Source organism: Erpetoichthys calabaricus, chromosome 1 (assembly GCF_900747795.2).
Source record: "Erpetoichthys calabaricus chromosome 1, fErpCal1.3, whole genome shotgun sequence".
Lineage (NCBI taxonomy): Eukaryota > Metazoa > Chordata > Cladistia > Polypteriformes > Polypteridae > Erpetoichthys > Erpetoichthys calabaricus.
In genome coordinates, this window is record NC_041394.2 from 204,483,675 (window position 1) to 204,511,238 (window position 27,564).

Consider the following 27,564-nt stretch of genomic DNA (forward strand, 5'->3'; position numbering starts at 1 on the left):
AAAGACTGGCTTAATTTTAACTGTGAAATATACTAAACAATGCAGACTTGGAGCATATCGTTTTTCATTATATTGTAACTTAATTAATCATTTTACCAAACCAGCCTATTGTAATTTTACAGACAGTGGAAACAAGTGAATATTCCTGCATCGCTGGGCACAAAGATCGACTGGTAAATTGAGAGCTTTGCTTTTTGGCTCAGCTCCTTTTTCACTATGACAGACCGATGCATAGCCCGCATCACTGCGGATGCCACACCGATCCGCCTTGATGGTGTGCCAATTCTCTCTGGGTGAAGAGTGCACAAGTACAACGAGAGATAATTAAACAGAACTTTCTCGGCTCAACTAAACATTTGATAAACAATGTAACAAATACTATAATAAGACGATGAAACACCTGTTTGTTAAGGTATTAAATGCTATAAGGTTCAGCCAGCCTCAACCAACAAATATAAATATTCAGTCACATCTGTACTGGCTTTACACTGGTTTCCAATTAATGCACAAATTATACATTATAAAAAGGCTAATGAAGTGTTTTCTTTTAGTTAATAACAAAAAGTCTCATCACTGATGACATGCTTCATTTATGTAAAACATTTTTAAAGTATAAAATACTACACTCTCCCAACTGGATTACAGCTCAAATCAGTGTCTTGAGCAAAACAATATCCTATTCAACACAAAAAGTGACTACAGAAGGGGCTTAGTACACATTTAATAACCATGACCATACCATATGGTATAGTAATACATCTTTTGTCATGCTTCAATTAATACAGATATTTAACCACTCATTTGTATAAAAGATTAACTGTTTTCTGACAATAATTCACCATGATTATGTTCACATTCCTCATTTCATCTTCTGTGCAACAGGAAAAATGTAATGTACCTTTAGACTATCCACATTGAAGCTACAAGAAACATAACATTTCATTTTAAGAAAATGTTTTGATTTTAGTTTGCACTAATTAAATGTATTAAAGCTTTCCATCTTTGAAATTTTATTTAAGTGTTATTATTAATCTGGAGTATTTTTCAGCTTTCTGAGGCTTCATAAACAATATACAAGATTGTAAGTGTGAGACCTAATTAGTTTACATTATCTTAAAAAAAAAAAAAAAAAAAGTCTGCATTTACAGTCCTCCACTGCAGCTTTAAAAATGTTCAATTTGATTTATCCCTCCACTTCTTTCGTGATCCGATTTTAGCCAGATTATAATAAACCAACAGACACACCCACATAAAAGAAGAATTGAATTGTTTTTCTTTAGTGGTGTCACTGTGTGATTTTTTTTTTTATATTAAGGTTCTCATTAAAATGATATATCACATGTGGCAAGATGAAAAGCTTCAACTTGAAACACCACACTTACAAACTTCCAATGCAGGAAAATCTTTTCACATCAAGGCATGAAAGACAAACTGCTGTTTTTATTATTCTAAAAAGAGCCTAAAAATGAGGAAATGTGACAATTAAATGTCTTTAAAATAAATTTCAAAAGTATGTGGAGTCCAATTACCAATTGGTTTGTAATGCTCCTTTTGGCATACTGTGCACTGGTCCAAAAATGAAAAGTATTTTACTGTTAAAACTATATAGCACAGAAAGGATTTCCAGCACAATGAACTTGAAAGTCTCTTTATGTTTATAGTTTGAAATCCTGCCTTAGTTGTGTGTGCATGTATCAGACAACAAGTAGGCATGAAGTGCAGAAAAAAGTACAATGATAAAGAGTGCAATTATCTCAAGCATGTTTCAACAAATTCACAAAATGTTGTGAACAACAAAAACTCCCACAAACAACCTAAAAATAATAAAGATAAAACTGCTTGGTGGTCTGTAACTACAAGTCCAAGTTACACTATCTGAAAAGAGGTTCAGGAGCCTGTCAGGAGGAACAAAACAGTCCCCCTAGAATAAAATTACTTAAATAAAACAAAAAAAAAGAAACTTCAGGACAAAAATTATTCAGGATGCAATATATGAAAACACCATTACATACTAAACATTCTAATATATTCCAAAGCCTGCTTAATCCAGAGCCTGGTCCACCAACATCAGGTAAGGGCTAACCCTGCCAATCCACCACAGGACTTACTTTTGCATACATCTACAAAAAATGTACTAATTAAGAAATGGCATTAACATAACACACATGTACTTGGTAGGAAAAGCTTAGCACCCAGAGAACTCTCCTTCCCCCAATCCACCAATGGACATGGAAAGAATGTGAAACACTGAGTGATGTAGTATGTAATTATATAATAATACTCTTGAATCATAAATGGCTTTAATGAATAAATGTCAGATTTTTGAAGAGCTGTCACTATAAAAATATCTTAAATGGAAATTATTAAAAATAAAGCAGTAGAATGAGTTAATACAAATAACAACTGAACAGCTGTGTTTAACAGATAAATACTAATTTAGATGAATCACCTTCAGTTTTAGACAGAAAGAACACACTGTTAATGCATCTATTTTCTAACCTTATAAACAACAACAGTGCTTAAGAAATGGTAAAATTTTTTGTTGTGCCTGATATTCATTTGCCAAACAATTAACATTACAAATATGCTTCCAGTGGATTCAGAAAATCAAATTTGACTGCAAGGCAGATGGATTTAGTTTGAAGGACTGCAGGAGGAAAATATATAGTAGTCCTGTCCATAATACTGTATATAGCCTGAGCAAATAAGGGAAAGTGCCTGTTGTTTATTCATGCTTTACATCCATTCATGGAAAAATACACTGCATGTAGAAATCTTCCTGCCAGGAAGAAACATTTCTTTATATAAATCAGTATACAATACATTAAATCTTTGACAGCAGAGCTTTAAATTGCTAATCGTGATTACAATCTTTCACGTTACCACAAGCTCACAAAGCTTACTTGAATAATTTTCAATGAAAGTGTTTGCATAATAAATTAATGCACATTTTAAAGCTGAAACTCTCATTTCTAAGACACATTTATCTAGCATATGTGACTTTAATACTGAAAATAAATGTACTCAAAGAAGCCTGAACCCCAACTAACCAATCCACTAGCTAAAACATGGGTGTGCTGTGAATGTATGTATCAAAAGGGTAAAATGACTGTACAGTATTACTTCAGATCAATTAAAAAGAAATGTTTACTTTCACTTTGACTGAGTGTTACCAGCTACAAGAATAAAAAAAACAACTCAGATAGGTTAAAGGGGCTTGTAACAAATTTCATTTATTAAACAGGTAAACTGCGGAAGACGGCAATTTTGAAAAAGGAGAGGAAAAACTTTGTTAGCAGAGGAAGTCAACTTAGGACTTTGATACATTCTAGAACGTGGACATTAAACTCTATGTTGGATGAAAGAAAACAGTAATCTTTGATTGTGTTTCTGAATTGTTCTTTGTTGTTGATGCAGAATGCTTAACTAGTCTCATTACCATGTTGTACTTAAGTGCAGAAATAAACATCAGTGTTTTTCCTGAGAAACCAAAATAGTTTTGACTGGAGCTACAGAAGTCTAAAAAAATAATTGCCAGACAAACATGTACAGCACAAACTGCTAAATGTGTTAAAATTGGAAAAGGCAAAAACATGAATCAATGTTAAAGTACACTGAAAAATCATCTCATTCAAAAAGATATAACTTGCCAGACCTGAACACAAAGGCAGCTCCTAACCATCCAGCATCAGTTGCTAAAGCTAAACCAGCAGAGAAGACCAGGTCCATTGTTCTCCTCTTGCTTGAGGAAGGAGAAGATAATTAAGGAGGAACAGGCTAAAAATAGTTCTGAGAGATGGAGAATTGAATAAACATTTACTATACATAAATTCTCAAGTCTGATATTAAATTAAAAAATTAAAGCAAAATATACTACCATGTTGGCACCTTGTTATTAGTAATTTAAACCTGGGGACATATTTCACAGAGATTGTTGCCACACCTATTGGACAAGTCCATGTTTCCCACAGCTTATCACCAGTAGAAGTTAAATTAGAAAAGCAACTTAGCATTGCATGGCTTGGAAAACAGGCTCTTCTTGTGGTTCAAAAGAGGGCTGTTTATCTCCCCAAAAGCCAAAGATATTTACTTACATTGCTGATAACGTGACTAAAATTTGTTTCTAACAGTAAACTTGTATTCCAGTCCAAAGAATACCACATGGGTCATGGCAGGTTGGACACAGCAGCTACCAAAATTTGATATATTAAACCACTCTGGAACTGGGAGGAACTTTGCAATACAACAGACATTCCTACCTACAGCCTAATGTATTTTATTTCTGATAAATCTGAGCATTAAAAATCTTAGCTATTGCACTATTGAGAATTGTTTTAGATCTGTCAGGAACATCTGTACAGTCTGTCTGCAGTAATTGAGCAATCGCTTGCCCAGGTTGTAAAAATCATACAAAAGGGGTTGGCATTAGACTTTATAAACACAACAGGTTTGGTGGTTGAAAGAGAAGCAAACTTTCACTTTCCTGAGAATCAAACTACCCAGGACAGTCAGAACAGTTATGACCATTCAAGTTCTAAGTATCGGGAAGTGGGGTTTTATGAAATCATACAAAAGATCTGCATGATTTTAAATTAAACTTACCAAGTTTCAGGCTGCTTTGCTATATTATTATAGGAAAGACAATTCCACACACTAAGATATAGAAGTCTTGTGTATCTACTCTAAAGAAAGGCTTGAGGATTTTCATGCCTTTAAACATTCAATCACTTCCATTTACAGCTATTCATATAGATAACGCTAATCAGCAGGTTTTGTTAATACCAAAACTCCAATGGTTTATTTCCCCATAAGACATCTTGAACTTCCTGATTTAGTTTCCTAAATCTGTAAGAAATATATTCATCTCAGCTAAGGTGAATTGGGTTCAGGTTTTATTTCCTCCATAAATAGTAAGGCAAAGAGAAAATGAGAAAGAATTTTTTATTTATTTCATTTTTTTTAACTCAGATAGTGTGTGCTTATACAGTGGTGTGAAAAACTATTTGCCCCCTTCCTGATTTCTTATTCTTTTGCATGTTTGTCACACAAAATGTTTCTGATCATCAAACACATTTAACCATTAGTCAAATATAACACAAGTAAACACAAAATGCAGTTTTTAAATGATGGTTTTTATTATTTAGGGAGAAAAAAAATCCAAACCTACATGGCCCTGTGTGAAAAAGTAATTGCCCCCCTTGTTAAAAAATAACCTAACTGTGGTGTATCACACCTGAGTTCAATTTCCGTAGCCACCCCCAGGCCTGATTACTGCCACACCTGTTTCAATCAAGAAATCACTTAAATAGGAGCTGCCTGACACAGAGAAGTAGACCAAAAGCACCTCAAAAGATAGACATCATGCCAAGATACAAAGAAATTCAGGAACAAATGAGAACAGAAGTATAATTGAGATCTATCAGTCTGGTAAAGGTTATAAAGCCATTTCTAAAGCTTTGGGACTCCAGTGAACCACAGTGAGAGCCATTATCCACAAATGGCAAAAACATGGAACAGTGGTGAACCTTCCCAGGAGTGGCCGGCCAACCAAAATTACCCGAAGAGCGCAGAGACGACTCATCTGAGAGGTCACAAAAGACCCCAGGACAACGTCTAAAGAACTGCAGGCCTCACTTGCCTCAATTAAGGTCAGTGTTCACGACTCCACCATAAGAAAGAGACTGGGCAAAAACGGCCTGCATGGCAGATTTCCAAGACGCAAACCACTGTTAAGCAAAAAGAACATTAGGGCTCGTCTCAATTTTGCTAAGAAACATCTCAATGATTGCCAAGACTTTTGGGAAAATACCTTGTGGACTGATGAGTCAAAACTTGAACTTTTTGGAAGGCAAATGTCCCGTTACATCTGGCGTAAAAGGAACACAGCATTTCAGAAAAAGAACATCATACCAACAGTAAAATATGGTGGTGGTAGTGTGATGGTCTGGGGTTGTTTTGCTGCTTCAGGACCTGGAAGGCTTGCTGTGATAGATGGAACCATGAATTCTACTGTCTACCAAAAAATCCTGAAGGAGAATGTCCGGCCATCTGTTCGTCAACTCAAGCTGAAGCGATCTTGGGTGCTGCAACAGGACAATGACCCAAAACACACCAGCAAATCCACCTCTGAATGGCTGAAGAAAACCAAAATGAAGACTTTGGAGTGGCCTAGTCAAAGTCCTGACCTGAATCCAATTGAGATGCTATGGCATGACCTTAAAAAGGCGGTTCATGCTAGAAAAACCCTCAAATAAAGCTGAATTACAACAATTTTGCAAAGATGAGTGGGCCAAAATTCCTCCAGAGCGCTGTAAAAGACTCATTGCAAGTTATCGCAAACGCTTGATTGCAGTTATTGCTGCTAAGGGTGGCCCAACCAGTTATTAGGTTCAGGGGGCAATTACTTTTTCACACAGGGCCATGTAGGTTTGGATTTTTTTTTCTCCCTAAATAATAAAAAACCACCATTTACAAACTGCATTTTGTGTTTACTTGTGTTATATTTGACTAATGGTTAAATGTGTTTGATGATCAGAAACATTTTTGTGTGACAAACATGCAAAAGAATAAGAAATCAGGAAGGGGGCAAATAGTTTTTCACACCACTGTAGATAGCAACGTCTTTAACTCTTACCCAGCATAACAAAATGTAATCACTCAATCACTGCCCTTTGACAGAAGGTCATTAATTCAAGTTCTTGACCATGGCTGGAAATGCAGGACAGAAATTACATTTTGTCAGATAATTTTGTATGACAGAAAGTATCTGCAGCACCCTTAGGCAATGAAGTGAACAAAAACCCACTGTGTCCCATCAATTTATAAATATGTTTGTATCATAGCTCTAAAAATTATGATTAAAACTTAAATATATAGTATTATATTGTAAAGGGGGGGCGGCACGGTGGCGCAGTGGGTAGCGCTGCTGCCTCGCAGTTGGGAGATCTGGGGACCTGGGTTCGCTTCCCGGGTCCTCCCTGCGTGGAGTTTGCATGTTCTCCCCGTGTCCTGCGTGGGTTTCCTCCGGGCGCTCCGGTTTCCTCCCACAGTCCAAAGACATGCAGGTTAGGTGGATTGGCGATTCTAAATTGGCCTAGTGTGTGCTTGGTGTGTGGGTGTGTTTGTGTGTGTCCTGCGGTGGGTTGGCACCCTGCCCGGGATTGGTTCCTGCCTTGTGCCCTGTGTTGGCTGGGATTGGCTCCAGCAGACCCCCGTGACCCTGTGTTCGGATTCAGCGGGTTGGAAAATGGATGGATGGATATTGTAAAGGTCGTTGCATACCAAAAATGTAAATTAATATTCTTTAATGCAAAATTTCCCTATGACATCAGTTATTATTTATGAGTTGCTTTATCACATATTTTCATTATATGTTCCAGCGGTTGTTAGCTGTTGTGAACTGTATATATACAGTGAGTATGTGTTGGGTGTGTGTATATATATATATATTATATATATATACACACAGTATATATTAGTGCTGGGCAGCAATTAAAACTTTTAATTGCGATTAATCACAGACAATCACATTGTTATGTGCAAAATTCAATAATGAATTCAAACAAATAAGGTGCTTTTTAACAGTAGTATTCGCTTTACATAGTAGCAGTTAAAATATTTCTTGTAAATCTCAACTTAAACATTAATGTAATCAAATCAAATATAAAACCAAAGCTGTCTGCCACTACCAGGGCATTAATGTTTTATCTAGTTTGTTACACTCAGAGTCCACAGCCACAATCACAACATTATAACAGGCACCCTTCTGAGCTACAGCAAGTTAACATTTCTAAATCTGTTTTCTTTTTTATCTGAACAGATACCATCAGAAACATTTTCTTTTATCAGGGAGCAGCATAAACAGGTCCATGTTCAGAAGCAACTCTTTGAGGGGCTGCTATTTTTTCCAAAAAACTCAGTTTTCTGAAAAGCACACAAAGCAATGGTTTCACACATAAATCAACATAAAACATCTGTTGCTGCTTGTTGGGCCTGCTGTCTGCGCCTGTTTGCAGTTTGTGGCAGCAGTGGCTGCGCGGGGCCAGCAGTGATATTCCTTCTCAACGGCCAGCAGGAATGCACGGTTGGCAAGTGGCTGCCTGGCTGTCTTTGTCAGACATGTGCATGGGGGTGGCAGTTGCAGTGAGACACAATATGGCTTGTACCTCCTGTCATCGTAAGTGTCTGTCCTCCAAGGCGAACGTTGCCATAGGTGCATCAGCAATACAAACATGTTTAGCACCACGATCAGCTGATGCCGGTACCTCACTTTGTTTTCGATCTACATCTCCAGATCACTTGCATCAAAACTGGAGTCCGACAAATCACAGTCCGATTCAGCGATAACACGAAAAAAGTCATCCACAGATTATTTTGCTTTCAGCATTCACTTTGGTATCTCTCCACATGCCATTTTAGAAGCTGTTTGCTCTTCGCTACTCATGCACGCGCAGGGAATTGAGGTCAAATTAACAAAGCTAACTTTCCTTCTAGCAAAAGCATATCGAAAAGCGCTGTAACAAGAAGATCACTGATCTCTAGCGATCAATAGCGAGACTATATACAGTATATAGCACTATGATTTCATCGATGTGGAAAACATGGACAGAATCACGGAATTAATGCATAAAAATGGATTTTCTGCGTTAATCGCAATTGAAAATTTTAATCATTGCCCAGCACTAATATATATATATGTATATGTTACGGCCAAAACCCGAAATTGGCCAAAGTGGGAAATGTCCGGCCAAATCGGGAAATGGCCAATGTCGCTGTAAATTGACCGGCCAATGTCCGATCTTTTCCTCGATTTCGGGATCGATTTTCGAAATGGCATGGGGCAATCGGCCAAAGTCGGAAGGAAAAAGGCATGAGCAGCGATTTGTTGCGCACTTAGTAGTGCAATTGCGTTGAGTGTAGCCTTGGCAGCTCATGTTCAGAAAGCGGACGCCACTTGGTTGTTTCACAATAATTAACATCAGGTATATAAGTAGATTTCACATTTCTGTTATCATTTTAGCAATAAAATAGTGACTTAACATCAGGGACCTATTTTATTGACCTTAAGGTTAGTGTTTGGGCGAAGGGAAGGCTGTCTCTAGTGGCGTCCGCTTTGCTGAACAAGACCCGCCTTAAGCAGTTTCTCGTGCAGAATGGAAAACTCACTTCTGAATCTGCATCTGAAAATTGTTAAGCATCTTCGCACCTTGAGCGGACAGTCTTACATCAGCACATCGGATTTTGACCAGGGAGTTCTCGCCACTTCGCGAAATGGCTGGCCAAAGTAGCATATATGCTGGTCATTTCTAGTACTTCGGACTTTGGCCACACCTCGCAGCCAAAATGCGAAATGGCCGGTCAATTCGGGAACTGGCTGAACTTCGGGTTGTGGCCGTAACATATATATAAATGGGTGGACAAAAGTAGGTTCACATTTGTTCATATGGAAAAAAACACACATATTACAATTGTTAGAAAGGCTTTATAAACTATTAACTATATATATAACATATGGGCAGTAAATGCGTCACCTTCCTTTCTAAAGCCAGTTTATTTACACAAATACACAAACACTAATCAAACAAAAGCATGCCAGCAGCCTTCACGCACAAGTCTCATAACTCATATTTATAAAAACCTTCATAAGTGGTTGATTGCCTCATGCAAACAGCTTTTACCCATCTGAGGGGCTTGCCTCCCCACCCCTTTGCAGAGAGAAAGCTCTCAAGAGGATTCCTTCAAATTCTTTAATTGCAGGAGGTCAAAAACAGACTTGAATTCCTTTTAAAGACTGTTTCTACAATGTCTAGATCGAAAGAACTATATGAGGCCTTCAGGAAAAAGGTTATAGATGCCAATGGGTCTGAGAAGGGGTTTAAAAAGATCTACAAACAATTGGAAATTAACCATTTCACTGTCCACAAGATCATCTACAAGTGGAGAAAATTTCAAATAACTGCCAACTTGTCCAGGTGAGGGCAACCTAGCACGATCAACCAGACAACAGAATGCAAGATGCTGCAAGAAGCTTCAAAAGAACCACGGAATTTCATTAAGGCACCTAAATGGCAGTTACTGTTACTGTCGATGTACTTGCCTACCATTAGAAAGAGGTTGCACAAGTTAGATGTACATGGGGGATGTGCCAGGAGGAAACCTTTGATGTCCTGAAAATATCATCAGGGAAAGAGTAACTTTTGTCCATAAACACCTTGACAAAAACCAGAACTTCTGGAACGATTTACTCTGGAGAGATAGGGCAAATATAGATTTATATGGCTACAGTACCAAAAGATATGTGGTGGAAACCAAAGACAACATTTGACCATAAGAATCTGATACCAGCTATAACGTATGGTGGTGGAAATGTTATGGTTTGGAGCTGCTCACCATAACAGAATCTACTATGAATTCTTCATTGTACTAGAGGGTGCTTGAGGATAATGTGAGACCATTTGTTGTAAATGTTTGAAACTCAGCAAAGATTAGACCATGCAATATGACAATGATCCTGATAATATTAGTAAATCAACCAATAATTGGCTAAAATGAAAGAAATGCAGGGTTCTGGAATGGCCAAGTCAAGTCCCGGATGTAAATTCCATTGAGATGCTGAAGGGAGAATTGAAATGGGCTGTGAATGTAAAATACCTCATGAACATCACACAGCTGAAAGAATTCTGCAGGAATGTGTGGAAAAAACTTTCACTCAGGCAGTGTCAGAGGCTGGTAGACAGTTAAAGTAAACACATACTAGAGGTTATTTCAGTCAAGAGGGGCAATATCAGCTATTAGAGCCAAGGTGTACTTACTTTTTTCACAGGTGGAAATCGTTTATCATTTTTTGCTAAATAAATTATTGCAAAGTCAAATTAGTTTTTCACTAATTTCATCATCTTTATCTAAAAATGCTGTTTAAATTCTCATCACATCTTAATATGTCCACATGTTAAAAAAGAAAAAAAAAAACATTTCATGGGGCGTACTTACTTTTTCACATAACTTGTATTCAAACAACAATTACAACATAAAGCTACTCTTTTAGCAGTAGTATCTACATTTGTTCACACTGTAAATATAAATAAACCAACAACAGATTCTGTTGCCAGATGGTTCTCACGGTTCACCAACTGAGACTGGATAAGATTATGAGTATATGTGACATACTTCTATTAACAGCAGGTTGTGCCCTGCATCAAGGAGAATGACACATGGATGAATCCTAGTTTCTTTGATAAGTAACAACACAGCATTTTTCACTGTGTGGAACATAATACTTTTCTACTCATGTATTTGATCATTACTAGCTGTCAAATCAAAATTAGCTTCTAGTTATTTTGCTAACACTCTTACAAAGGTTGAAAAAGTATATGAGAGGCAGCATTCTTCTACCCATACAGCTAATTGTTTAAAATAAAAAATTCATATTGCAAATTATGCAAACTTAATTAAATGTTATCTTAATTATATTTGCTCATATTTAATAATGTATTAACTTGCAAGCTAATCTAAATATGGCCAATAATGTGCTCCCATGCAAGAAATAAAACACAAATGAAAAAAAAAGGACATTTTACAAGTATTAGCTGAACTCTTTGTGTAGCATTTACCCATCCATCCATCCATTATCCAACCCGCTATATCCTAACTACAGGGTCACGGGGGTCTGCCGGAGCCAATCCCAGCCAACACAGTGCGCAAGGCAGGAAACAAACCCCGGGCAGGGCGCCAGCCCACCGCAGAGCATTCACCCAATACAAGCTTAATAATCATGTGTTTCAATAGATGCAACGCAAAGAAACATGAATAGGGTGACTACTGTCAACAGGAGCAATAACAAAAATGTCAAATACTATTTTCAAACACAGTAGTATATGCAGAGAAGTGCTAAATAAGTGCTCTCTAATTTTGAGGGCATTATTTTGCTTATGTGATTACTAAAACCCTTTATACAGCAAACTGAGAGAGTCACAGACCAGTCTAAAACTTGAATAATGACTTGGCAGAATCCATAGTAACCTCTTTCCCTCATTGATTCTGAGGACATGCTTAGCATTAATCATCAAGTGGCTGTGGCTCCAGTGATACAAAAATGAATGTTTCACTAAATATGTCATTCCTTTTGTGTTAATGGCAATCATTAATATTATTTTTTTAATGTAAGAAAAAAAACTACACAAGTATGTATGAATCGAATGGTACAGAGAGAGAGAGAGAGAAAGAGAGAGAGTTAGGATTGGCAAATTTTGGTGTTTGTATTTGATTTTTCCTTATTACAGATGGTAATATATAAAGGCCAATTCAAGTTCTTTAATCAATCTCTCCAACATCTTGATAATCCTACAAAAAATCTTCCAAGAGAAGCTATTTTTAAATGTATTATTGGATTTAGATCAATACGGTGTATATATTAGGGCAGAGTGGTGGCTCTGAGGCTAAGGATCTGCGCTGGTATCCAGAAGGCTGCTGGTTCGAATCCCCGTCACTGCCAATAAGAGATCCTACTCTTGGGCCCTTGAGCAAGACCCTTAACCTGTAATTGCTCCTGGGGCGCTGTACAATGGCTGACCCTGTGCTCTGACCAGAAGTGGTATGCGAAAACTAACAAATTCCTAATACAAGAAATTGTAGGCGAAATAAAGAACAACAAAAAAAAATATTACCATACCCACTGCAAGAATGCAATAAAAAGGAAACCTACTTTTTACAAAAAGAAACACATTACTACAGTATAACCAGATTATTATAATCTGAAGCTTTTCCATTTTAAAAAAGCTCTATCACAGTGGTTCTCAACTATTATTACTCCAAGGTCCCCCATGTAATCAAGTGAATAAGTGAGGCCCCCACTACATGATATTCACCCTCTTGTGCTTATGCTGCAGTCTTGACAAGGGTACTAGTTTTTGAATTTATATTTATTTTAAAAAATTGTATTTGCTGCTAGTGTATAGTGTATTTGCCTGTAGTTTTTATGAATAGTACAAAATTAAGAAGCCATTTCAAAAATAGTCTGTGTTTTTCATGAAATAAAAGTTACTTTACAAGTGCTTGAATTTCTTAATTATAACATAAAATTAGCATTTTTAAAGATAAATAATAACCAGTAATTAGCAACATACAGAATTTGTCACTGCAGATACGTTTGATATCAACAAAAGCTACTCACTTATAAACTTGGCTTAAGCATTACTTTTTAACTTATATAAATTGTTATGCATTTCTGAAAATAAACAGTAAAAAATGAAAAGTGAATGGAGGAAACCAGGCTGGTTTCACTCTTATGACAAGAGTGAATGATAATGCATAGTTTATGTTGTTAATGTTCCTGTAAAAAGTTCAAGTTGAAGTATGGATTTAATTTTTGTAAATAACAATGATAGTATTAAACATTTTCTGACCTACTTTTCTAGTTCAGAGTTACAAGCGTCTGATACTTATCCTGGAATCACTGGAAACATTGTGAGTTTGCGGCACAAGTCCAACACAAAGAAGGGCACACTGACACACACATGTGTACTAACTATTATGGAGGCATTTTGGAGTCTGCAATTAACCTAACATGCACATACAGTATTTCTGTTGTGGGAGGAAATCAAAAGAACATAATGAAAAAACACAAGGAGAATGCAGATTCCACACAGAAAATGGACTCTGAAATCGAAGATGCGGCAGCATTAACCACTGTAACACTGTGCCACTAACAAGACAAATATAAAACATAAACATCAAAAACTGTCTAAGGGCAGTACTCCTTAAAACAAAGCCTAATTAAGAAAATGCCATGCTTATACATTTTTTGTCATTCAGATCTTAAGTGGAGTAAATGTGAAAACTGACTCTTTTTCACAGTAATAAGCTGCTATACGGCAGTGTCAGGGAATTCTGGGAAATGAAATTTTAACAAAAACATGAATCATTGTAACAGCCAATCTTAGAGAGTTAATGTTTTAAATTAAACTCATATTAATGTTTGGTTAATTTGAACAGAATATAATTTTCTTTCGGCGGCACGGTGGCGCAGTGGGTAGCGCTGCTGCCTCGCAGTTGGGAGATCTGGGGACCTGGGTTCGCTTCCCGGGTCCTCCCTGCATGGAGTTTGCATGTTCTCCCCGTGTCTGCGTGGGTTTCCTCCGGGCGCTCCGGTTTCCTCCCACAGTCCAAAGACATGCAGGTTAGGTGGATTGGCGATTCTAAATTGGCCCTAGTGTGTGCTTGGTGTGTGGGTGTGTTTGTGTGTGTCCTGCGGTGGGTTGGCACCCTGCCCAGGATTGGTTCCCTGCCTTGTGCCCTGTGTTGGCTAGGATTGGCTCCAGCAGACCCCCGTGACCCTGTGTTCGGATTCAGCGGGTTGGAAAATGGATGGATGGATGGATAATTTTCTTTCATAGGTATAGAGTATGGTATAGCATTTACCCCTTGTAGTTAACATGAAATAGAACCTTTTTGGCTATACCTGTAATATAGCATGTTAATTAAGTCAGTTTGGAATTAGTCTCATTGCTAGCATTGAATGATAGATCCTTTGGCAGTTTGTAAATGGGATAGGCATACAGTTTTCTGCCCATTTAGAAATGGTTCAACTGTATGAGCAAACTTAAAGAAATGAAATAAGATAAAAGCCATAAAACTGAATTTTCTTTAAGCAATGACTTTTCTTTACTTTGTAATACCAACCTTTTCTCTATTTTTGTGTGAACTGTTTTACTTAGAATTTTTACTAAAGTTTTTAAAAACAAAGATATTTTGTCTGTGGAATCATTTCAACGTTTTACACTGTTGCCAGAATCCCACGAAGCAAACTAAAGCTGCAGAACTTTGATAATTTTGGGGTAAATGTAGCTACAATCATAATAAGTGAATTTTGATAACTTCTATGTCATTAGACTATTAGAACAATCTGCTAATACATGCAACATCCAGTTAAAAAATATAAACATCTTTTGAGAGTAAACGATTCAGCTACACCAAATAATTAATCACCATTCATCCATCAATTTATTTCAAAATGAATTCTAACGAATGTGGCAGGAAGATGGAATCTAGTCTCTCGCCATTAATAGATGGTACCCATCCTGTATAGAATGCCATTCTAGTGCATTGTTCAAAGTAGTACAGCAAAATCAAGCCTCATACCAGGGCAATCTTAAATTGTCATTTAATCTGATACAATTGTTGGAAACTGGTAAAAGAAACTTCCCACTTTTTATTATTCTTCTTATTCAGCTATCTTTTAAAAATATTTTGAAATACAACAATATACAACAAAATTTCATTAAGATCATAAAATAGTACATTTCTTTGATGCAATCGCAAAAATAGAGTACTTGAGAATTTTTTTGTATGCATACCCTGGTTTATAGTAATACAGGTATATCATACTGATGGGAAAATGTCCTCAGTATCCATGTCACTGGATTTTTGTCTTAATTTAAGCCTCTGTTATTATTCTTCATACGTTGTAAAAATCAAACTACACCTGCGTATATGCATCTGAGGATAGAATTTGAATAGGTGCTAAACTATATATATATATATATATATATATATATACAGTAATCCCTCCTCCATCGCGGGGGTTGCGTTCCAGAGCCACCCGCGAAATAGGAAAATCCGCGAAGTAGAAACCATATGTTTATATGGTTATTTTTATATTGTCATGCTTGGGTCACAGATTTGCGCAGAAACACAGGAGGTTGTAGAGAGACAGGAACGTTATTCAAACACTGCAAACAAACATTTGTCTCTTTTTCAAAAGTTTAAACTGTGCTCCATGACAAGACAGAGATGACAGTTCTGTCTCACAATTAAAAGAATGCAAACATATCTTCCTTTTCAAAGGAGTGCAAAGCAAGCAGTCAAAAAAAAAATCAATAGGGTTTTTTGGCTTTTAAGTATGCGAAGCACCGCCGGTACAAAGCTGTTGAAGGCGGCAGCTCACACCCCCCTCTGTCAGGAGCAGGAAGAGAGAGACAGATAAAAAAAATCAATACGTGCCCTTTGAGCTTTTAAGTATGCGAAGCTCCGTGCAGCATGTCCTTCAGGAAGAAGCTGCACACAGCCCCCCTGCTCACACCCCCCTACGTCAGCGCAAGAGAGAGAGAGAGAGAGAGAGAGAGAGAGAGAGAGAGAGAGAGAGAAAGTAAGCTGGATAGCTTCTCAGCCATCTGCCAATAGCGCCCCTTGTATGAAATCAACTGGGCAAACCAACTGAGGAAGCATGTACCAGAAATTAAAAGACCTATTGTCCGCAGAAACTCGCGAAGCAGCGAAAAATCCGCGATATATATTTAAATATGCTTAAATATAAAATCCGCGATGGAGTGAAGCCGCAAAAGGCGAAGCGCGATATAGCGAGGGATCACTGTATAGCAAAATTGTGTCACGACTAAACAAACAAAAAATGTTTTAGAAAATCTTTTGTTTAATTAATAGATATTTAGAGGTGTGCAGAACAAAGCACACATTGAAAACTCTGCTGAATGAAAAGACAAGAGACATCTACTTCAAATTGCATCATGCCTTTGAATAATCCATCTACATTAATTCCACCAGCATGTTCAGACATGAACCACTACTTATGGTTAGGCTTCTCCAATGGACTAGAGATTTCAGATTGGGAGCTTCTTGATCTACATAACAGAGTTACTGTACTTCAGCACATGTATATCTGCCACCAAAGCTCAGTGGGTCTCTCCCAGACCTGGAGTTTCATTTGAAGAACTTGCGTGGATTTGAGTGTGAAATTATATGGACAAAAAAAATCTGATTTATAAAACTTGGTGCACTCACATTTGTATGCGATCTACCATTGATAAATCACAATTACTTTTTAAATGTGTGGACGTGAATGCTCAGTTGCCACCCCGAAACAACCATTTATGGACTACGCTAATTAACTTCATATATATACAATCATAATGCTGCAGACCTTGATTGTCTGGGAGACCAGAATCTCATCTGATGCATGCAGACACTGCGACCTACATCTGGCCTGCACTACAGAAACCTGCATAGCATTACAAAGCACCAGGTCAGGTGCTGTTACTATGAATAGTAATAGGCCATATGAAAAACTGAGAGTTCAGCAATTACCTTACCAATAAGCCAGCCATCATACACAGCAGAAACATAAGCAAGTCATCTTCCAATGCTACTTTGCTTCAAAACAAATTAATCATGGGTTAACTCAGACCACCGAACCACAATGTTTCTCAGTCTCATCTTGGCATCACAGATAACTTCTGTGCTAATTAATTGTCACTGCTTACGGTTAATAAAAGTAGCATCATTCTCATTATGTGTGCTTATTGCTCTGAGTACTGTCAAATGCCATGATTATGATAGGAAAACTGAATGGCTCTTGGGCGTCTAAATTGACTTATAAGACAATCACCATCATGGACAAAAAAAAATTCTGCTGGTCTATAAAATCTCATTCCTTTCCTATATGGCTATTTGCATAGTTTTCAAGCACCGCCAAACAAGCCATATTAGGCTATGATTTTGCTGCAGGGTATGATATGGAGAGATTTCTGTTCTCAGGGATTGAATAACACCTGTGTATTATGTTTTTTTCTAATGCTGAGAAGTTACAACAGGTAGCATAAACTGTAGAAAAGCTTTAATGTGTTTGTTATATCAATGCACATAATGATAATGTCTCAATGACATGAATTATTATGCGTGCTGTTGTGATTTAGCTCGTTTGGCTGCATTTCCATACTTTATCAAGGGTGTCATTTCCCACTTTCTCTGAAATGTCACGTACATATGGGTCAGAGTTGACATAAATATATAAAGGTTATCCCATCAGGTTTTCTTTTATAAATACCAACTTTTATGTGGAAAGGTGTGTACATACATTTCAGGCCTCTTTTTATGCATATGCAAGTTTTATATATGTGACCCCTGAACTTTAAAAGCGTGTGATGTGATGACCCTGTCAAGAAAATGTACGCTGTGTTCACATACTACAGGATAGATAGGAAATAGGAGCTTCCCAATGTAAAGTAAATGCACTTTGTAGTCATAACTTCAGTGAGCCATTCTGGAGAAAACAATGGGATCCAAATCAGTTGATTTGTGGTGTAGCACTGATATCTCACTGAATTCAATTTAAAAAAAATGTGTACGTGAGCGTCAGTAGGATTTGCACCTTAGGAACCAGGTTTCCCAAACTATTCTATAACATTTCAGTAATTCTTTACCGCTCTGATACTGATCTTTGTGATCATAAAATATGTCATTATGATAAATAAGAAAGTACTTCCCTCGTACATATCCTGTACAACTCTTACATACTTCTCTGCCACTCCCGACTTCTTCATACAATACCACAACTTCTCTCGAGGCACCCTGTCATATACTTTCTCCAGGTCCACAAAGACGCAATGCAACTCCTTCTGGCCTTCTCTATACTTCTCCGTCAACATCCTCAGAGTAAACATCACATCTGTGGTGCTCTTTCTTTGCATGAAACCATACTGCTGCTCACTAAGCATCACCTCACTTCTTAACACCTAGCTTCCACTACTCTTTTCCCATAACTTCATGCTGTAGCTCATCAATTGTATCCCCCTGTAGTTACTACAGCACTGCACATCCCCCTTATTCATAAATACTGTATCTACACCAATACACTTCTTCTCCACACCTCAGGCATCCTCTCACTTTCCAAAATTCCATTAAACAATCTGGTTAAAAACTCCACTGCCATCTCTCCTAAACACCTCCATGCCTTCCACAGGTATGTCATCTGGACCACAGCCCTTTTCCATTTTTCATCCTCTTCATAGCTGTTCCTTACTTCCTCCTTGCTAATACGTTGCACTTTTCTGATTCACTACCTTCACATCATCCAACCTTCTCTCTCTCTCTCTCTCTCATTCTCTTCATTCATCAGCCTCTCAAAGTACTCTTTCCATCTGCTCAGCACACTCTCCTTGCTTGTGAATATGTGTCCATCTTTATCCTTTATCACCCTACCCTACTGTACCATCTTTCCCAGCTCGGTCCTTCTGTCTAGCCAATCGGTTCAGATCCTTTTCTCCCTCTTTAGTGTCCAACCTCTCATATAGCTCATCATACGCCTTTTCTTTAGCCTTCGCCACCTCTCTCTTCACCTTGCGCCTTATCTCCTTGTACTCTTGTCTACTTTCTGCATCTCTCAGACTATCCCACTTCTTCTTCTCCATCTTCTTCCTCTGTATACTCTTCTGTACTTCCCCATTCCACAACCATGTTTATTTTTCCTCCTTCCTCTGTCCAGATGTCACGCCAAGCATCCTTCTTGCTGTGACCCTTACTACATATGCTGTAGTTGCCCAACTGTCTGGTAACTCTTTACTGCCATCCAGTGCTTGTCTCACCTCCTCCCTAAACTCAATCTTGCAGTGTTCCTTTTTCAACTTCCACCATTTGATCCTTGGCTCTGCCCTCACTCTCTTCCTCTTCTTGATCTCCAACGTCATCCTACAGACCACCATCCTATGCTGCTTAACTATACTTTCCCCTGCCACCACTTTGCAGTTTTCAATCTCCTTCAGATTGACTCTTCTGCATAGGATGTAATCTACCTGTGTGCATCTTCCTCTGCTCTTGTATGTCACCCTATGTTCCTTCCTCTTCTTAAAATATGTATTCACCACAGCTATGTCCATCCTTTTGGCAAATTCCACTATCAACTGACCTTCTTCATTCCTCTCCTTGACACCATACCTACCCATCACATCCTCAGTTCCCTTCACCAACATATCCATTGAAATCCGCTTCAATCACCACTTTCTGTCCCTTGGGTACACTGTTCATCACTTCATCCAACTCACTCCAAAAATCTTCTTTCTCATCCATCGCACACCCAACTTGTGGGGCATATGCACTAACAGCATTCCAGCTACATAATCATTACTCTGTCTGACACTCTTGACATACTGTTCCTTCAGAATAACCCCTACCCCATTTCTCCTCCCATCCACAGTATGATAGAACAATTTGAATCCACCTCTGATGCCACCTGGCCTTACTCCCCTTCCATTTAGTCTCTTGCACATACAATATATCAACCTTCCTTCTCTCCATCATATCTGCCAACATTCAAAGTTCCTACCCTCAGTTCCACTATCTTTACCTTCCTCCTCTCCTCCTGCTTCTGTACACATCTCCCCCTCCTCTTCTCATTCTTCAGAGAACTACATGCGGATAACTACATGGTAATTAAATAAATAACTAAAAAGAAACAGGAAAAATATTACATATATGAATATTGAGTGGGAGTGTGGGACGGACGGGTGTCCTGGCCAGGAGGGAGGTTGGCTTCCAGCTGGAAAAGGAAGCTGGAACAGAAGGACAAGAGGTGTCTACCGCCCAAAGTTATATTTTCCCCAAGGTTACAGCATCCCACCGGTGGAACACCCATAGGAATATTCGCAAGGCAGGATGGGAATTGTATTCCTATTGGACAGCCATGTCGGGGTACTTGGCTGCCGCCAGTGGGGAGCTACAAGGGATCAATATGACGTCTTTAATAGACTTCCTTCTGACCCAGAAGTGCTTCCAATGTGCAATTTTGTGGTACCAAAGTACTCCCTAGTCTGGCATAAAAGAAACCAAGTTTCCTGTAAGGGCAGTCAGAGACTGGAATGAGGAAAGAAATTTGTTCAGGTAATTGTGTTATTGTGGAAGAGAATTTGAAGAACGGTGGAGGACAAAATTAAAGAAGATACAGTGATCCCTCGCTATATCGCGCTTCGCCTTTCGCGGCTTCACTCTATCGCGGATTTTATATTTAAGCATATTTAAATATATATCGCGGATTTTTCGCTGCCTCTCGCGGGTTTTCTGCGGACAATAGGTCTTTTAATTTCTGGTACATGGCTTCCTCAGTTGGTTTGCCCAGTTGATTTCATACAAGGGGCGCTATTGGCAGATGGCTGAGAAGCTATCCAGCTTACTTTCTCTCTCTCTCTCTCTCTCTCTCTCTCTTGCGCTGACGTAGGGGGGTGTGAGCAGGGGGGCTGTGTGCAGCTTCTTCCTGAAGGACATGCTGCACGGAGCTTCGCATACTTAAAAGCTCAAAGGGCACGTATTGATTTTTTTTATCTGTCTCTCTCTTCCTGCTCCTGACAGAGGGGGTGTGAGCTGCCGCCTTCAACAGCTTTGTACCGGCGGTGCTTCGCATACTTAAAAGCCAAAAAAACCCTATTGATTTTTTTTTTTGACTGCTTGCTTTGCACTCCTTTGAAAAGGAAGATATGTTTGCATTCTTTTAATTGTGAGACAGAACTGTCATCTCTGTCTTGTCATGGAGCACAGTTTAAACTTTTGAAAAAGAGACAAATGTTTGTTTGCAGTGTTTGAATAACGTTCCTGTCTCTCTACAACCTCCTGTGTTTCTGCGCAAATCTGTGACCCAAGCATGACAATATAAAAATAACCATATAAACATATGGTTTCTACTTCGCAGGATTTTCTTATTTCGCGGGTGGCTCTGGAACGCAACCCCCGCGATGGAGGAGGGATTACTGTATTGCATTTGAACCCAGAACTGTGTTGTGTAGCTGTGCCTGGGGAGTTTGGGGTGCTCCTACTCCCCCTGGTGGTCACAATATTTTAAGTATAAATATAAAATATAATGTGTACAAGAACACTAACTCCAGCACTAACCACTGGGTTTATGATAGCACCAGAGTAACAGTGAAAATGTTATTAGAAATAATAAAAGGGAATTAAAGAAAAATGTTGCAGAAAAGATCAAAGATGACTCAGAGATTCTTTAAGTATTTCAGTAGTAAAGGAAGAGACGAGGAGGAAGTAAAGTATATTAGGAACAGCAAGGGCACACTAAAATATACAGACAGTGAAATAACAAATGTTCTAAATTTGTTCTGAAGTTTTCACATGTGGAGAAGCTAAAAACATGCCAGCAGTTTCTAGGACTGTCAGTTTTCAGAAAGCTTTAGTGCTGGGACCATTGCTCTTTTAAATATCAATAAATGATCCTAATAAGAATATTAATAACAGGCTGGTTACGTTTGCAGGTAATACTAAATTTGATGGAACAGCAAATAATATAGAACCAGTCTAATCATTAAAGAAGGGCTTGTACAGATTACAGGCTTCAGCTGATTTGTGACAGAATATAAATATTTACATCCAAAAAGTACAAATGTTAGACTTGAGTACACAGTGGGTGGTTTGAAACTTAGATGTAGAATTAATGAGGACCCAGGAGTAGTGGTAGACTGTCTTCATCCAGATAAGTGCAGAAGGTTAAAAAGGTTAATACGATGCAAGGTTATACAGCCAGATTTGTGAAGTAAAAGTGAAGGGAAATTAGAGAGGCTTCATCTGGAGTACTGTGTGCAGTTTTGGTCTCTGTATTACAAAAAAGGCACAAAAACACTAGAGAATGTACAGCAAACAGCAACTAAATTGAGTGCAACAAAAAAAAACAAACAGCTACACTTAACACATTTTGCAAAAAATGTTCAGATTTTAAATAATGACAGTTTTTTACTGTGGTATATAGAAAGATACAGCACAATCTGAGCAGCAATTTAGCGCAAAGACACCCCAAACACCAAATAAACAAATTCTGTACTTGTATACTTACCATCTTGCCTGTACAAACTATTAGAATGAATTAAAAAATATGTGTGCACAAACAACTGCTACAGCACACTCCTGTTTTGGTGTGGGTTATATTATCAAGAATAATTCTGATTTGATTTGCTTGATTTACTATACTTTATTAAGGGGAAATTGTCTTCTGTATGGCCTTTGGGGGTCAGACCACATGGTCAGTCATTGTACAGCACGCCATGTGCAATTTTCAGGTTCATCACAATGATGTAACATACTGTACAGTGTTCACTTTTTTATTGAAATGTGTGACATTCATTATACAATTCAGAAAGATCAATATTTGGTGTGAAGATTTTTCTTACAGTTTATGTTTAAAGGCTATTTTTATTTGTCTTATTTCAGTCATCATGTAGTTTATAAGTTTAGCACAATGATGCATAGATTATACTGTACCAATACCAGTATAGTAAATCAATGTCAAAGCCTATGAAAAGGATGAGAAACTGATAAACTGCCCTAATTAGTCCACATTGCCTTTTTAATACAACAGATTGTTTCACAATTTACCTGATGAAGATAGCTGCCTAGAGAATATTCTTGAAAGTAGCCTGGAGCCGCAGATGATGCTCTTAGAGCTTGCCAAAGTTTATGCTGACAGCCACCTAAATAATGTGATTTTTGTGCCAGGGAGAAGATTGTAGTTCCTGAAGATATATGCTTTTAAAGGTGTCCCTCTATTTACAATTGTGCTTACTGCTGCCACCTTGTGGAAAGAAAAAATATTTTAGATTTTATTAAAATTTCAAACAAATCACATACTAATTTTATTTCTTACCACAGTGAAACAGAAGGATGCTGAATACATACCATTTTGCTAAAAAAAAACAGCAAACATTTCTTAATAATTCAAATGAGAAAACTACACTACCAAGGCTCATCTCCCAAATGTCACAATATCTAGCACCAAATTTTTGCCATGTGGGCAACTCAACTGTTTGTACTTAGATTAACAAGGCTACACAACATTCATTGAGTCATTAGGCATTTACAGGCAAACACAACCTACAAGCATGACTACCAAAAATAGATCTCAATTTTCCTGTTTTGGGTAAGGATGATTTTTTTTTTTTATGGAAAGGTGGAGGGGCTAGAGAAAACTTAGCTGCAAATACTTCACAGATGCTAAATTCCAGTGGACTGGGTTTGTGGCCACCAGTAAGCCTCCAGGAGAATTCTGGGTTGGGTTGGCTTAGTGTTAGGTAAACCGAGTATAGATGATGTTATCAACAGTATGGTAACTGTGAGGTGAAACTGGTATGGATGTGCAGACAATAGAGGAATAATATTACATGGAGTGGCATGGAAATAGCCATGGAACTTCATGGCGGTGCAGGTAAGCAGCCAAGGAAAAAGACACCAGTTTGGCTATGCAATAACTCTTAAGAAGAATTATTTCTTGCTTTCTGCTCAAAAAAAAAACTTTAAAAATCTGTAAAATTCTGCATTTTAAAAAAATACATGCAAAATTAATTTTAGAGACAATTTTGTAAAAAGGTATGTGAACTGAAATTCTACTTCTTTTGCTCTTCATCAGTGCAGCCTAACAAAGCACTGAGTACAAAGGGCTGGCATCAAATTAATTACTTAATTTTTCCAGCAGGACAGCAGTGAGCCTCTAGCTCACAATCTGCCAGGAAAGGTGAGCAGACATTTTATGCACTTTGACGATAACAAAGCACAACGTTTCTCTGCATTTCTGGACTTAGTTCATTTTATGGTGCTAAAGATTCCTCTGCAGTATGCAATTAGGACAGCTTGGCTGCTTTTGCTGTGGAGCAGATATTTTTTAACTGTGTAAGGATGTCTGGATCCCAATTCCAGGACTGTACACACATGGCAAAATAAGTGAGGTGTCTTCTACTGTACAGGTAGAAAGGAATAATATCCTATTTAGTTTTAGAAGATTTTTCACAAAGTAGGCATAAACAGAAAGAATAGTCACATGGAATAAAAATGTAATGTTATATATATACAACATTACAAAAAATACAGCCACACATTTATGTTCCATATCAACTAAAGTCAGATTATATAAAAAAATTGACATTTCACTGATTTATAGAGTGAAAGCATCATAGACTATTTTACCTGAGAACAGCATTCAAGAATGGCAGTATGTATGATATGTGCTGGCCAGTATCACGTATCTACAGTGAGATTTTACCATCTAACTGCAAAAAGCATACATAAAAACAGTGGCGAAACCATTAGCATTAATTACATGCACCAAGGTAATGGAGCATGGAGAGGTTTACTGTGTCTATGCTTGTTGCAAAAGGTAACTAAGTAAGGTTACTTTCAGGAACTTCAGGAATAACATCCAGCCTTAAAAACTGGTGGCATCCAAACTTGTCAAAAACAAACAGCACGTCAGTGAACAGAGTCAGAATGCTGATGGGGTAAAACAAATTTATGACAGTGCTATATTTCTTGCATTTTGGGTAGACACAATTAGGGGATGAAATAAGCTCTTCTGAGTTCTGGTCAGGATAGCCATGTTAGCTCTCGTTTTTAGGAAGAAGCTGAAGATAATTTTAGGGACTGCTGTATATTTTTTTTCTTTGGCAACGTGGTGTTTTCCTCATTTTAGTCTTCCTGCCACTACTTAATTTCAAAGTTAAAAACATATGTTTACTACGCTATAATGAGAAACACATAAATTAAAAAGAGAATCAGTGGTTTATTACTTAATTGCTTATTATTTAAATAAGTATATGTTCCACATTGAACAAAATACTTTAAAGAGCCAAGCAGGTATTTAAAACTTTTACAATCTTTCCATATTTAGGTTGTCAAAAAGCATAAATCTGCAGCAACATTTTAATTATTACTGTAAATCTGCAATCTGTAAAACTCTTAATACTGTAAATCTGTAAATATTATAAATCTGTAGCTATACTGTATGTTATTTCAGAATCTTTTTTGTTCTAAATTATTAATTGGGTTTAAATTCTGCTTAGCAGTATCAATGCTTACACATGTTAACTTCACTGAATTGCATTTTAATAAATGATGGTTTATTATACAATGCAAGACAACACAGTCGTGCATCCTCAAAGTCTATACAGTTGCCTGTGTTCCTCAGGCAACAGATGTATCCATACTCATTATACCACCCATCTGCTAGTTTTTCTAGTTTTGGAAAACCTTCTACAGCGGACTAGAAAACATTGCAACTTCCTCAATGAAAAAACTACATTTTCAGCAAAAACCTTGCAAGGGAACCTTGAAAAATGTTTATAAATAATTAGACTTGACTTTGGAGATGCTTTACAGAGGTGGTTTTGCAATACCATTTCCACTTCAGAACAGGTAGTCTACCTGAAACTAAGCATGTTTGGGCTTAACACTAGAATTACCAGAGCCTACGAAAAAACTCGTATATCCGGCCCACCTTAAATCGCTTCTTAAAACCTTTCTCACCTCTCCGCCAGCGTCTTTTGTCATCTAAATGTACTGATAAAGACAAGCTGCCAGCAGCCGGCTATTCCATCCCCCCAACGACTTAGAACGTAAACAGGCTTTTCCCAGCTCTTGCCTTGATTGATTATCTGGGAGTGAAGTGGAGTTTTAGAGTAGAAATAATAAGATTGTTATTTGAAACACACGCATTTCATATGTGTTGCATTTCTACAGTAATCTGTGTAAACACATTGTTAAAACAGAAACGTGTTATATATTCTAGTAGCAATTGACAAAATGTAGGCATAAACTATATAATGTATGAAGCCTGAAGTCCAAATATCAAAGACACACTTTCACAAAAGATACAAAAAAAAGCCACCGCCAAAAAAACCCGCCTTAGTGTGAGACATTGATATGAATTAACTATCCCTGCTTCCGTGGCGTAACAGTATCAGTCGCTGACTACGCATCAGAAGGTCATGAGTTCGATCCTGCGCAACTCCCATTTGAGAAGTGTTCTTATTTTCACTATTTTAGAATAAAAAGATACATTTGATTTCAGTCTGTAACAGCTGGTGTAATTTATGATATTTGTAAAGGTTAGCTTTATTTTTTTTAAATTCACTTTTCATTGTCTCAGTCGCGTTCAGGATCCATCCCTACCGCCCCCAACCTGACACTGCGGTTTTTACATAAAGACGCGCTATAGTTCTGCAGTGTATCACGATACATACGACCGCGTGTTTTTTTCCCCCAGTATTGCCAGTCCCCACGTGTTGCTGTATGCTGTTTCTTTTGTACTCCAGGACATGCAGAGGAAAGCATAGTAAAGAGCAGTAACTTCAGCGCTATATGCAATCATCAGACACTCCCCATCTGACACTGCTGTTTTCACATAAAGATGCGCCAAAGCTCTGCAGTGTACTTGTGACTGCATTGTCGTACCAATGCTTGCGAACTGAAGTGTCTGCATGCACTTTTCGTGGCATTACACGCGTATTTTTTGAGCATGCCCATGTAGCTCAAACACAGGAACATATGTTGATGTAAAAGTATAACAAAACAAGTGCACTTTTATTCAAGACTATAACCGAAGAAAAAAGAAAGCAAGTTACAGTAGGCGGTTGATATGACAGCTTGCGTGGTGGAATGCTAAGAACTGCTGATTTCCATTCTGTGCTATATAACTTAACATTTGAATCTGATGATTGCATATAGCGCTGTCTGATTTAGTGTGCGCAAGAACATGCAGGTGGCCAGTTGCTGAGTGCTACAACGCACATTTTAAAAAAGAAAGAGACAAATATATGTGACGTTTTGAAGAAATCATTTTATGACGCGAATAGTACCAATCAGAAAACATCGTCGAAGTAATGCAATATTATTTGAAAACGAACAGCGTCAGGTTGGGTGTGAAGTTATACTGGCGCTATTTGAGTCAGATCAGAAGCTGAATAAGCTGAAAAAGCTCCTGTTCTGACTCTAAGTAAAAAAGCATGAATTAAACAACAGAAA

At 37.8% G+C, this 27,564-nt stretch overlaps 1 protein-coding gene across 1 annotated transcript in view; it reads right to left on the reverse strand.

Moving 5' to 3' along the window:
- Window positions 1–27,564, reverse strand: part of pnpla8 (patatin-like phospholipase domain containing 8) — a 91,387-nt gene that overhangs the window by 18,952 nt on the left and 44,871 nt on the right. Inside the window, 2 exon segments of the mRNA XM_028811096.2 lie at window positions 23,152–23,262; window positions 23,264–23,347. Of these exon segments, the coding sequence (XP_028666929.1) occupies window positions 23,152–23,262; window positions 23,264–23,347 (195 nt within the window).